Here is an 11,591-nt window from a genome sequence, read left to right on the forward strand (position 1 = left end):
ATTCTATTCCCGATCTTTTCGGTGTAGCCCTCGTATGTGTCATTATGCGAAATGAGAGTAACCTGTCAACAAACTGTTTCCACAGTTTGGCAGACATTTGATTGTAATACTCAGCATGTATTTTTGATAATAAACATAAATAAATAAATAATCTGTATTCCTACTTTTAATGTACTTTTACCTTGTATTAAGAAAGATCTTTATTCTTATGCAGTTTATTGCTATGCCATTCTTTCATCGTGAAAATGCTATCATATTTGAAATAGCGCTAAGTATCGTTTGACAATGTTATTAAATTTGTACAATCCTTTTCTTTGCCAGTCTCTTTTACCTTTTAGAATCTGAAGATTATCTTTTAGATTATCTTCACCGAATACAGCTAAAAGCTCTATAACTTTTGAATTTGTTTTTTTTAATTAATATTAATTAATTATAGAAAATGTATCTTTAATAAGTAGAGAAAGTTTGTTCTTGTAGGTAGTTAACACCTCTTGTGTTATCGTGTCTGTTATTTTGTTTAAATTCTTCTTTGATTTTCTTTTCCTCTCTTTTTCTGCATTATCTTAACTATATTCATTTTTCATCTCATTATGAGTGTCCCTGCTCATGACATCCACATCATTGGTCTCCAGTATCTCTGGTTTGTCCCGGAGAACCTCCACTACATATCCGAACAGTTGTGGAATATTCTGGAAAATGGCAGCGTATTCTTCTTTGGGGAACGGTTGTGATGGCGGGCCGTCGTTGTTGGGATCTAAAAAGATTAAAAAGATTTTAATAGAATGGTCTTGGTTTGATAGTTTTAAAGCAAAGAAATTAATATACCTAATTAATTTTAACTAGTTACCTAATTACATCACGGTGATTATTAGATAAATTGGGATATACAAATATTTGTAAGGTAAGGATACAGAAAATATATTTAATATTTACATTGGAAAGTTAAGGAAGCCTAATATGCAAAAATGATATAAGTATTGTAACGTGCAAGAGTATACATAAGATACTGCATTTGGGAAAACTAAAAAAAACATTTTCTCACCGGAATTGACGGAAGCTGAGTAAAGTAAAAGTATAAACAGAGAAACAAAACAAATGGGTAGCCTCACTAACATCGTTCCACAACTGTTTACACTTTGGAAGAAACTATTCAACATTTTCAGTGAAAATATTGTAGATGGGGAAACCATTTCAGATAAGGAAAAGGAAGTGATAATGTCTTGTTTAGTGTCAAATTTGAATACATTTAACATAACTTATGACAAATTACGGAAAGATAGAGTGGGACAGTGAATTAATTTGCATGTGTCTAGTGAGTTTGGAGGTGTTTCATAATCGCTGATTAAAAATTTCAAGGAAAATCCTACTTGTGGCACTTAATTATATAATTTAGTCGGCGGCATTATGTGTTTTCAGATGCAAATTTATTTTTTATCACATTGCGTGTATAGTATCAAAAGTCCTAGTTTAAGTGTAATTTTCTAAATATACGGAATGTAATTGCTCTCACCATGTATAAAAAGAAGGAAAAAAATAGTTTTACCAACAAACACAAACATGTTTTCCAAAAGCATCTCTTTGAGTATTTTGCTTGCAGCCATTATTGGTAAGTCAAAAAATATATTTAAAATTTTGAAACATTTATTTGTTTATGAGTACTGTAATCATTCTATTCTATTTTATTCTCTGTGGGGCTGTAAGTACCTGCACCTGGCTCTCTCGAGTTGAACCTTTGTGCATATCCCCAAGGTCTAAACTGCCTTCCTAAGCTTGAACCATTTCCCACCACGCTGCTCCACTGCGGGTTGGTGGGTTCACATATTATCTAGATGTGCTAAATCTAGATATGCAGGTTTCCTCACGATGTTTTCCTTCACCGTAAGTGCGATGGTATACATTGTACTTAAGTTAAAAGAACTCATTGGTACATGTCAGTGCCGCTCTTGCGTGAGAAGCGGGCGCTTACCCGACTGAGCTACCACTGCTCCTCCAACTGTAATAATAGATGTCGACTCATTTAATTCTCCTTAAGTATGACTTTTAAAAAGGCCCTTAATAAATATGATAACAATATTTTTTTTAACAATATTGTATATAATTTATTAATTTTATATTATTACATTCCAGCTTGCGACATAGCACATGGCAGAGTGAGAGTAGCGCGATCCCCCGACACCAGCATGGGGGTGGACATTCCTGACAACTCTGCCAACTACGAACAAGGCAAGGAAGACCTGGACCAAAGAACAGAGGAAGACTACGAAACCTGGAACGCAGAAGCTAAAGAAGTCGAAGAGGAGTACCAAGCACCAGACCCTGACCAGACCGGTGAAGCTTACGATAAGGAAAAGGAATATCAGGAAGAACAAAGTGAGGAGTACAAGAATGAAGGTAACGAAACGTACAATGCGAATAAGGATAACGCAGAAGAACATAGAGAATCTACTGAAGAACATTATGGCAGTGATGAGGAGAACCGAGAGGATCCGAACACGGCAGCGGAACATTATGGTGAGAAATATGACAAGTATGAAGAGAAGGAGGAACAGGATCTGAGAGAAGATCAAGATAAAGTACAGACTTATGAAGAAGCGGAGCCCCCGACTTTCTATTACGAGTCGGACCGATCGTATTGATGAATAATCTAACCAACGTTAAAAACCCCCGACAGTCAACTCTAAAAGTCACATTGCTTTTGAACGGCTAAGCCGATTTTGATAAAATATAGCTTAGAACACACGGGGTAACATTACCAGTTACCCAAAAAAAAAACTAATCAAAAATCGGTTTAGCCGTTTAAGAGCTACTCTACAATATACAGAAACATAGACACATAAAACTTAAAACATATCTGTCTTTTGTCTGGAGTAAAAAAGCGAAAGAAATACGGACTTTATAGATGAAGTAACTTTTTTATTTACGCACTGTAATGCACCGATAATGTTGTAATATGTATTTATGTATTTATTAATAAAAATATTAATTATAGCTGCTTCCAAATGTTTTTTTTGGTATTGCCAATTCCTAAGCATTTATAAGTAACTCTATGTTCCTAAGTAAGTACCTACCTACCTATATCTTTATAATATGAGTTAGGTTTCAATAGGTATCGGCCATTAAACCACTCGACTAATAGTCTACAGAGAGGTCTTCGATACTTCTAGCACCTGAGATACTATTTCACATAGAAACTAATATAGGTCCTTGTGTATCTTCTCGTCAGAATAGTGCTTACTGTAGGGTTACCACCACCGAACAATAGCAATGAACAATCTTCGCTCGCCATATCAAATATCTGTCAGATCCGCTACTAAAGGATTTGTGTCGGTGGTTGTAAGCACACAGGTAACCACGAAATTCGTCACCACGAGTGGGCAAACTTAGCATAGGACATCTTCCTGTATTTTAGCTGATGAAATTTACCAGTTACCACTAGGATCAGTAGACCCAGACAGTACGAACATATAACATCCCTTTTTTTCGTTCTGAGGTAAGAAATAGAAAGATATCTTAAAAGAAATACATACAATACCTACATAAATTCACGTTCACGGCTACCTGTGGCTAGCAGGGGCCGAGTCTGCTACTCATATGTCCACATAGTTTTCAGTTTCTACTTTCCTAATTCAATATAAGTAATACTCGTATACAGGTGTTGCAAAAAGGGTATACTAAGCCAAAACCTACATGTGCAGCATGTTATATCTAAGCCTGAAAATGAAATCAGAATTACTTACAAAATTCGCGAAAAGTAATTCTTTTTGCAACACTCTGCAGGTATAAGGTATCGCGTCCTTATTCCGAGGTAAATCACAACATTTGAAAGTAAGTAAGAAAAATAAGCATTTGTAACCATCAATATTGATGTGAAATATTGTCTTCTGTAAGAATATACGTTAAATTGTATATTTCTTAACACAGATTCATTGATAACACATTAATTATACTTAAAAAAATATAATTTATTACACATGTCGATTTGCCCTAATACCGAGGTAGGATTATGGTTTCTTCCATATACCGAGGTAGCCTGTTCCATATTCCGAGTTAGTCCTGTCAGTGGCTCCATGAGTGTGGCCATGAACATAAGGAAATTACAATCGAAAATATCGATATACTTTTTTAACCTTAAAGTACTCCAAATAAATTTAATTATTCTAAATAGTAGTTGAAAATAATGAAAAGAATTAAATACTCTCCATTTATATTGGTTTTCGTGATAATTTCTATTATTTATGTAACATTTTCATAATTCATTATTGCAACTGGTAACATTGGCTAGAAAAAATATTCATAATGCTTCTATGATGTTCTATGGACTTTTCCAAGCGATTAAAAAAAAATAGAGTAGAGATGGGGTAAATTGATGAAATAGTGACAGTAATCGAATATAATCGATTATTGAACTCGAATGATTTAAACATTTTTTACTATAGTTATTTTTCCACGATATTTTATGTTCTTACTTAAATGTTTAAGTTGATGATACGTAATAAAAGTAGATGTGTAAGGGATGAGGAAAAGTATCGAATACTTACAAAAGCCAAATACCTTATCAGTACTAATTTCCGATGAGTACCTAATGTATTTACCATAAACGAATATGATTATAATAAAAGTATCTACCCAGGAATCGATCCAGCATCGATTATTTTTTTATTCAAGCATAGGTCGGAAGCAAGGAACATTGCACTAGGTACATCTCTATGGCGCATGCGCGCTGGACTGGAGGCGTGCCGGCGCCATATTCAATTTTCCGCCGAAAAGTTTGCCGCTATTCTTTGAAAGTATTTTTGTTAAGTCTTTACATTAGAAAACAAACATCTTTTATTAAATTATTATGTTTGTATTTGCAATATGCAATTGGAAAATCGATAAGGCAAGCTTGTGTGCGAATTATTTTAGGAAATTACGTAAAATGGAAATATTTTTATGTTTTTATCAGTAATTTGGCATCAGTTTAGTTACTAACCTAGGTTTTTGTTCTAGCGTTTTCGTTTCTAAACTCACTAAGTTTTGTGAAAATGGGTACCAACTTATAAGGATAAGCTTAATTCTGTCAACTATCAATACAATTTACCTACTTACTTTATTTTTCAGTGACAACAACAAGAAAATGAAAAAATCAACCAGACCCCTAAACCAAACATGAAATGCAGTATACAGGACATTCATTTATCTGGGAATTCTGGGATAACAATATTACAACGGCCATCAGACCGCGAAGTAGAAAGATAATGGAAATAAAATACAGAAATGAAATTAGGCAATTGTGTATATAAGTGTTATAAAAACTCAACAGTCGTGTGTGTTATTTTATCCACCCAAATAAAGTTTTACGTCTACAAATTTCTTTCTTTCTTCTTTTATAAAGAGTAATAAGTAGGTAGTATCTAGTAGTAGTTTCGTAAAGTCAGGCATATCTATCCACACCCCTTTTATATTTAGGAAGAAAGTCGCTAATTCATCTTGATTTTATGGTTTGATGACGGCATCGGATGACACTGCGAAGGTGTGATGTAGTCATATTCCGATTTCCGAGGTACCTACCTATGTAAAATGTCATACTCCATATTAGGGGTTCAGCAAGTATTTTAATAATCCATATTTCGAGTTATCAAATTATCGATTTAGAAACAACATAGATATGTTACTCAAATCATACATAAAATATTGGTAAAAATATGTATCACTTACGTAAATAGCGATAAAATAACACTGTTTTTTATCATTTCAAATATACATACTAAGTTAAGGTTTTCTAGGTAACCATGTTTTATGCGTCAACAATTATCGTGTCATATTAAGATTCCTAGAGGATATTTTGTACCGCCGAATTAGGTTATAAGCTTGTCACGTTCATCATTATTATTATGTAATCAAGCATATACTTCAAATGTTATTATTTGTAAAGTTATAAGCTAAAAATCATGACATAGTATTTTTCCTTATACCGAGGGTACCTCGGAGTTAGGAACAACGTATAAAAATCAGGCCCTTATACCGAGGTATTTTGTTTTTGAGTTTAAAGGGGTTAAATTAGTTTAAAAAGAGTTAAAATTTAAATTTAATGTAAGTATAAGAATATAATAAACTAAATATAAACTATTTACAAAGTTGAATGTCGTATAAATATAAAAAAACACAATTATTAAATATGGCTGGCCTTACGTAAGCCGGGTCGCGTTTGTATGAAAAACATGGCGGCGTCGCCCTCACGGCACATTTCATGAGTTTTTAGTCATTTTAGGCAATTTTAAACATATTTACTACATCAAGTAGTTTCAGTTAAAGATAATGAACGATTAAATGTAATTTTAGAGTATCCAAACCTATTAAAATAAGTAATAATCATGAAAATAAATATAACTCGAAATAAGGACGCCATTTTGAATACCGCGAAATATGGACTCTCTACCTTACATTATTATATAATTGCGGTATTATTGCCTAATATTTTAGGTGAATCATTAAAATGTCTGCTCATTATTTAACAGAAGTATCTTACGGAAATTACGATTTGGTTCAAGAAATTTTATAATTTAACTCCGAAAATTATTGAAAGCCCACGTTTCGGAATTTTAAGTCTATTTACACAATATCTGCATAAAATGATTCTGTGGCAAATGTACAGGGTGTCCCGTAAACGTTATATTGACGTTAAGCCGGCAGGAAGTTATATATAGCTCGTCATAATAAAAACTGTTGTTCTTGCAAAAAAAATTCAATGATGATTTATATCACCTCCTTGGCTTGACGTTAACTTATGGGACACCATGTACCTACCTATATTGTGAGGACATTGATGCCTCCCTCCATTGCATATATACATACCTAGTTAGTTTTGCAAACTGGTTAGTTGGCAGTTGGCGTAAGTTTACCTATATTTTTTATAGATTTTTTTTTATAAAATACTTACGTAACTAGTACTTACGGATTACAATAGTATAAAACTGATACAACATGAATCACATACTACACTCACGGGCAATGAAAAGGTTCCACTGAGAAAAACACCAAATTACTCCTACACGGAAAAGCCTAACTTAATGACGCCTTCTGCAACATTGATACATTTAACACAGCATCAGGATTTTAACAACTAAAAACGGTAATAGTTTGTTAAAATCCTAACTAATATTATAAATGCGAAAGTAACTGTGTCTGTCTGTCTGTCTGTCTGTCTGTCTGTCTGTCTGTTACTCTTTCACGCCAAAACTACTGAACGGATTTGAATGAAATTTGGTATACATACGGTCTAGACCCTGGGAAAGAACGTAGGCTACTTTTTATCCCGGAATTCCCACGGGAAAACTTTTTAAGGCGAAGCGAAGCGCGCGGGGACAGCTAGTTTTAAATAAAATGTTTGAAAAAATGAGGTTATTTCGTGTCGGCATTTTGCGAGTGGAACTATTTCATAGCTCGTGAGTGTAGTACAGATTACAATAGTATACAACTGATACAACATACATCACATAGGTACTACAGTACAACAGTAGTTATAATGAATAGTAGACTACAGCCACTCGGTGAACATTACTTTGTATCGATCCTGTTGAACTCGATACGCCTCATTGCTTCTCACGACGCAACACTATACTGTGTGACCTACTACTACTACTGTAGGGACACTTTACTTTCAGGATAGGTACCACCTATGGAAAAGGCTGAAATTTCTAAAAGATACGTTGAATACCTTGATAGTCTGTAAGATGCTTTAAGTAGATATCAGTCGTGTAAAAATTTCTCATAATATAAAAAAAAAACATTCTACTTACGCAGTAGGTATACTGCTTCTTAGAAGAGGCGTATGGTCTAGATCTAGATATTCTATCACTGGGCGATTGATTGCTAATGATAATGATGAGGAAACAAAATTCTATGAAATAATTTGTCACAATGTTACAGAATTTCTTTACTTCACTATCGACGTCTTTTTGGACGAATAAGCCGGATGCTATTTTCTAACGAATTAGAAACTATTTTAGCTTAGCGAAGCAATTATTGCATTGATGATCCTAATTATGGAAATCATACCATGCGGAAGTATTTTTCAGTAATATCGCTAGCTCGATCATCATTATAGCTAATTCAATTTGCGGAACTGGAAAACTTTTAGGCTTACGTAAAAACATGTGTTTACCCCGTTGTGGTCATCAAAATGTAATTAGGTATTGACTTTCACAAGTAAATTGATTCACTCAGCAACCAATAAATAACAAGCTGTTAGCATATCAAAAGTAGGCAGTCAGCGCTTGGCCCTAATCTGAATGGCTAATCCTTTTAGTCTAAACCCTATAGTTAGTCTAGACCCTAGTGTTACCAAGAAGTTGTAAGCTAAAATATTCCTAATTTTTTACTCTTCGTCCACATATTTCGAACCCCATTCGCTCGCTAGTTGATGAGTTGATAACCCAGTAAGTAATTTTGATTCAGGAGCCGTGATTTACCTAACTACAGCTATTTCCATGGTTGACAACCTCTGCACTGTTAACCAGTTAGCTCTTTGAAATCACGACTTGCGAAAACGTATAAAACCACATCCGTATCGACAGATTTCAGTTCTGAAACCGACATAAGTTAACCTTAAAATTACATTTGTCAAAGGTAGAGATCTTTACTTCACCACCATGTTTCTGGCTTCACTTGCCACGTTGGTTCTTATTACCTTCACTCTGAGTTCCGGGAAGATGAAAGCTGAAGAGCCGAGAACAAGGGAGATGCCTGATATGTCTTCATCATCTTCTGTCTCGTTCCACGACGGCAATGATGAGCATGCTGTAGACGACATGGTGGGCATCATGACCCACTGTAATGAGACGTTCCGGTTTGATCCCGGTAATATTATTCACATAGTGTACCTTAGTATGGGTACCTAATTAAAATCCAAAATTATTTAGGTCCTATGATCAAAAATAGGTATATCAATTAATTATTAGATCTATACAATCAAAATTAACGTTTCGTCGTTGAGTGCCTAAAACGCATTCTGCCTCTTTATGCCTAAACCTAACAGACTAGGCATAATGAAATTTAGACATATTGCGTATTTACAGTATTACATCATAGGTCTGTAGTTCATGAGCGAAGTATACCTACTTCGCCTTACCATAGTAAGTAAGTACCTAATAATTGTTTAAAATTATTTCAGCCTACTGGCAGTCTCTGAATGAGAGCGGCACCTTTCCTGATGAAAATGATAAAAATCCGAAGGTGAGCATTTACAAAACATATAAACCTTTATCTGTACACTGTGTACTTAAAAATTAAAGGTTTTTACGCATTATCCGGATTCTCATTATGACCATCACAGGTCTCTTTAAAATGAAGGAAGGGTTTTAGGCCTAGTCCACCACGCTTCAAGATTGTGCTGAGAGAGTTGCCGAGTAAGTGGGCAACCCACTATCAGAGGTTTTCAAGCCGCCCGAAGGCCATTGACTAGGCTTCACGACTGCTGCCTAAACTGCAACCGGGACCCACAGCTTAACGTGCCATCTGAAACACGGAAGCGCCCAGAAAACAAACCTCTAGAAATGCTCATTATGATAGCTTCATCTATTAATCATCATCACGACCCATCACATCCCCACTGCTGGGGAACGGGTCTCCTTCCAATAAAGGAAGGGTTTAGGCATAGTCCACCACCATCCATCTATTTATACCAATGAATAAAGTCAATGATTTGTACTGTTTTTGATTCAGTGTTTCATCCGCTGCGTGCTGGAAGGTACCAGGGTAGCATCGCTGGACAGCGTGTTCGACGCGGCGCGGGCGGCGGTGGTGTTCGCGGGGGAGAGGGGAGGGCGGTACATGGACGACCTCGAGACTCTGGCCAGGGACTGCGCTGATGACCGACGTGAGTGATAGCGCGCCATCTCTTGGTGTCTAGGATTTGAGGATGGTGCAGTGTTTAGTGACTACGAGTGGTGTGCAGACGATCCCTGGTTCGATCCGCGGCCGGGACGGATGTTGGTTTAAATACCAATATTTGTGTTCTGGTCTTCGGTGTTGTGTAACTATGAAAATATGTATGTTGTTTTTGAGCCTACCTACTTTTAAATAAACATAATCTGTGCTACCACAAAAAACTTTAAACACCGTTTAACAAGTGTTTAAATCAAAATTTTACAGATTTTTGTGGTAGCACAGATTGTCTTTTGTCAATTTTCATTGAAGAAGACTTCGTGACCATGATTGACTTGGACACTCTAGGCAGTCGGCGACTGATGCTAGGTAAACTGACTGGCTAATCCTTTCACCACCATGAAAAACCATAGAGAACCAGTTTTAGTGTTTGTCACCGACTAAAAAATAAAACTTATTTATATTTTTGTACTTTTTTTTTTCAGGAGAGACCTGCAAGTGCGAGCGTGCGTACGGATTCATGAAGTGCCTGATGGAGGCTGAAATAGAAAAGTACGAAGTTTATAAGGCAGACGACAGCTAAAAAAGACTGAAAACGGCTTTTCTTATTACTAATAGTTTCAGGAACTTTGATTTATCAAGAAAAGATACTTATACCTACTGAAAGTGCTTTTAAAATAGGCCTGAAACTTTTAAAAGAAATCGAATCGGCTATGACTTAATGGACATGATAATTGCAATAGAAATGTAGATTTAGACGGAAAGTTATTTATAAAATTAATCCTATTTTCCAGATAATAAAGTGTAATGCAACATAACTGTAAACTTTTCAAAGAAAAACAGTAAGTGCTTATTAGGGTCTACATATTTCACAATGTCTGGATAATGGCTACGTGTAGGATAAAAGCAAGGACTATATTGTTTGGATAAAAGACATGCAGTGACATGCTGTCACTCTCTGTAATTAGGTATGTTTTAGATAGTGACAGCTGAGCACTTACAGCATTTTTCGTTTTAGCCATTATCCATTTTCTATAATGTGTGAAAGAGGCCCTTATTCATTTAAAGACAGAGATCCTGAAGCTTAAGGGGATCCCTAAAGCTAAAATGCTAAAGTCGGCTTGATATACTTGATTAGATTGGAAAAACGGTGGCTTCTATCACATTGATAAAAATATATTTTGTAGCAGAGGGTATACTGAACATGTTAGTTGCTTATAAATTGGTGCAGGATTATAATAAGTATGTTAAAAAAAATTGCAAACACACCATGTCTTTTGCCATTTTTTGACTTATTATGAAAAAACCCTCGAAATCAGAGGGCCCATTTTCATGGAATCTTATATGTATGTGTAGGTAATTAAATTCTTAACAAAGTTACCTTAAAGAGTTGGATTTAATGGACCAGAAGTCAACTTTTTTTGCAAAAAACTAATAAATTCCGGTTTAAAAATGATGACACCGTGACAGATTTCAGATTCCGTGACAGATTTCAGATTTCTTCAGTCGTCGCCCTGGTGGCGGCCTGTTAGGAGCGATACCCATGCCATTTTATTTTTTATCAAATATTTCACAAAAACTGATTAAATCAACAAATTATGACTACAAGTATTATAATACATATGCATTTGCTATGGAAAGTTAATTTTCTAATCATTTTAGATGCAGAAAAGCCGAAAATTCTTAGAAAACATTTCGCCTTTTCGATTTGTTTACATTTTTTACTA

General features: G+C 35.1%; 2 protein-coding genes across 2 annotated transcripts; both read left to right on the forward strand.

Annotated features, from left to right (window-relative positions):
* Nucleotides 1–1,550: 1,550 nt before the first annotated feature.
* LOC105380594 (glutamic acid-rich protein) lies at nt 1,551–2,996 on the forward strand. Its single transcript, XM_011550184.3, has 2 exons — nt 1,551–1,606; nt 2,128–2,996. Exons 1-2 carry the CDS (start codon nt 1,558–1,560, stop codon nt 2,634–2,636), a joined length of 558 nt encoding a protein of 185 aa, XP_011548486.3. The 5' UTR covers nt 1,551–1,557; the 3' UTR covers nt 2,637–2,996.
* Nucleotides 2,997–8,574: 5,578 nt separating this feature from the next.
* LOC105397149 lies at nt 8,575–10,682 on the forward strand. Its single transcript, XM_048626447.1, has 4 exons — nt 8,575–8,838; nt 9,152–9,213; nt 9,703–9,856; nt 10,350–10,682. The coding sequence occupies exons 1-4, from the start codon at nt 8,631–8,633 to the stop codon at nt 10,445–10,447; spliced, it is 522 nt and encodes a 173-aa protein (XP_048482404.1). The 5' UTR covers nt 8,575–8,630; the 3' UTR covers nt 10,448–10,682.
* Nucleotides 10,683–11,591: the final 909 nt, after the last annotated feature.

This window comes from Plutella xylostella, chromosome 16 (assembly GCF_932276165.1).
Source record: "Plutella xylostella chromosome 16, ilPluXylo3.1, whole genome shotgun sequence".
Lineage (NCBI taxonomy): Eukaryota > Metazoa > Arthropoda > Insecta > Lepidoptera > Plutellidae > Plutella > Plutella xylostella.

Excerpts from the sequence above, each read along its gene's own strand:
- LOC105380594 (XM_011550184.3), top strand. The coding sequence starts at position 1,558 with ATGTTTTCCAAAAGCATCTCTTTGAGTATTTTGCTTGCAGCCATTATT. Across the intron at positions 1,607-2,127 it reads TTTGCTTGCAGCCATTATTG|CTTGCGACATAGCACATGGC; the intron begins GTAAGTCAAAAA and ends ATTACATTCCAG.
- LOC105397149 (XM_048626447.1), top strand. The coding sequence starts at position 8,631 with ATGTTTCTGGCTTCACTTGCCACGTTGGTTCTTATTACCTTCACTCTG. Across the intron at positions 8,839-9,151 it reads GACGTTCCGGTTTGATCCCG|CCTACTGGCAGTCTCTGAAT; the intron begins GTAATATTATTC and ends AAATTATTTCAG. Across the intron at positions 9,214-9,702 it reads AAAATGATAAAAATCCGAAG|TGTTTCATCCGCTGCGTGCT; the intron begins GTGAGCATTTAC and ends TTTTTGATTCAG.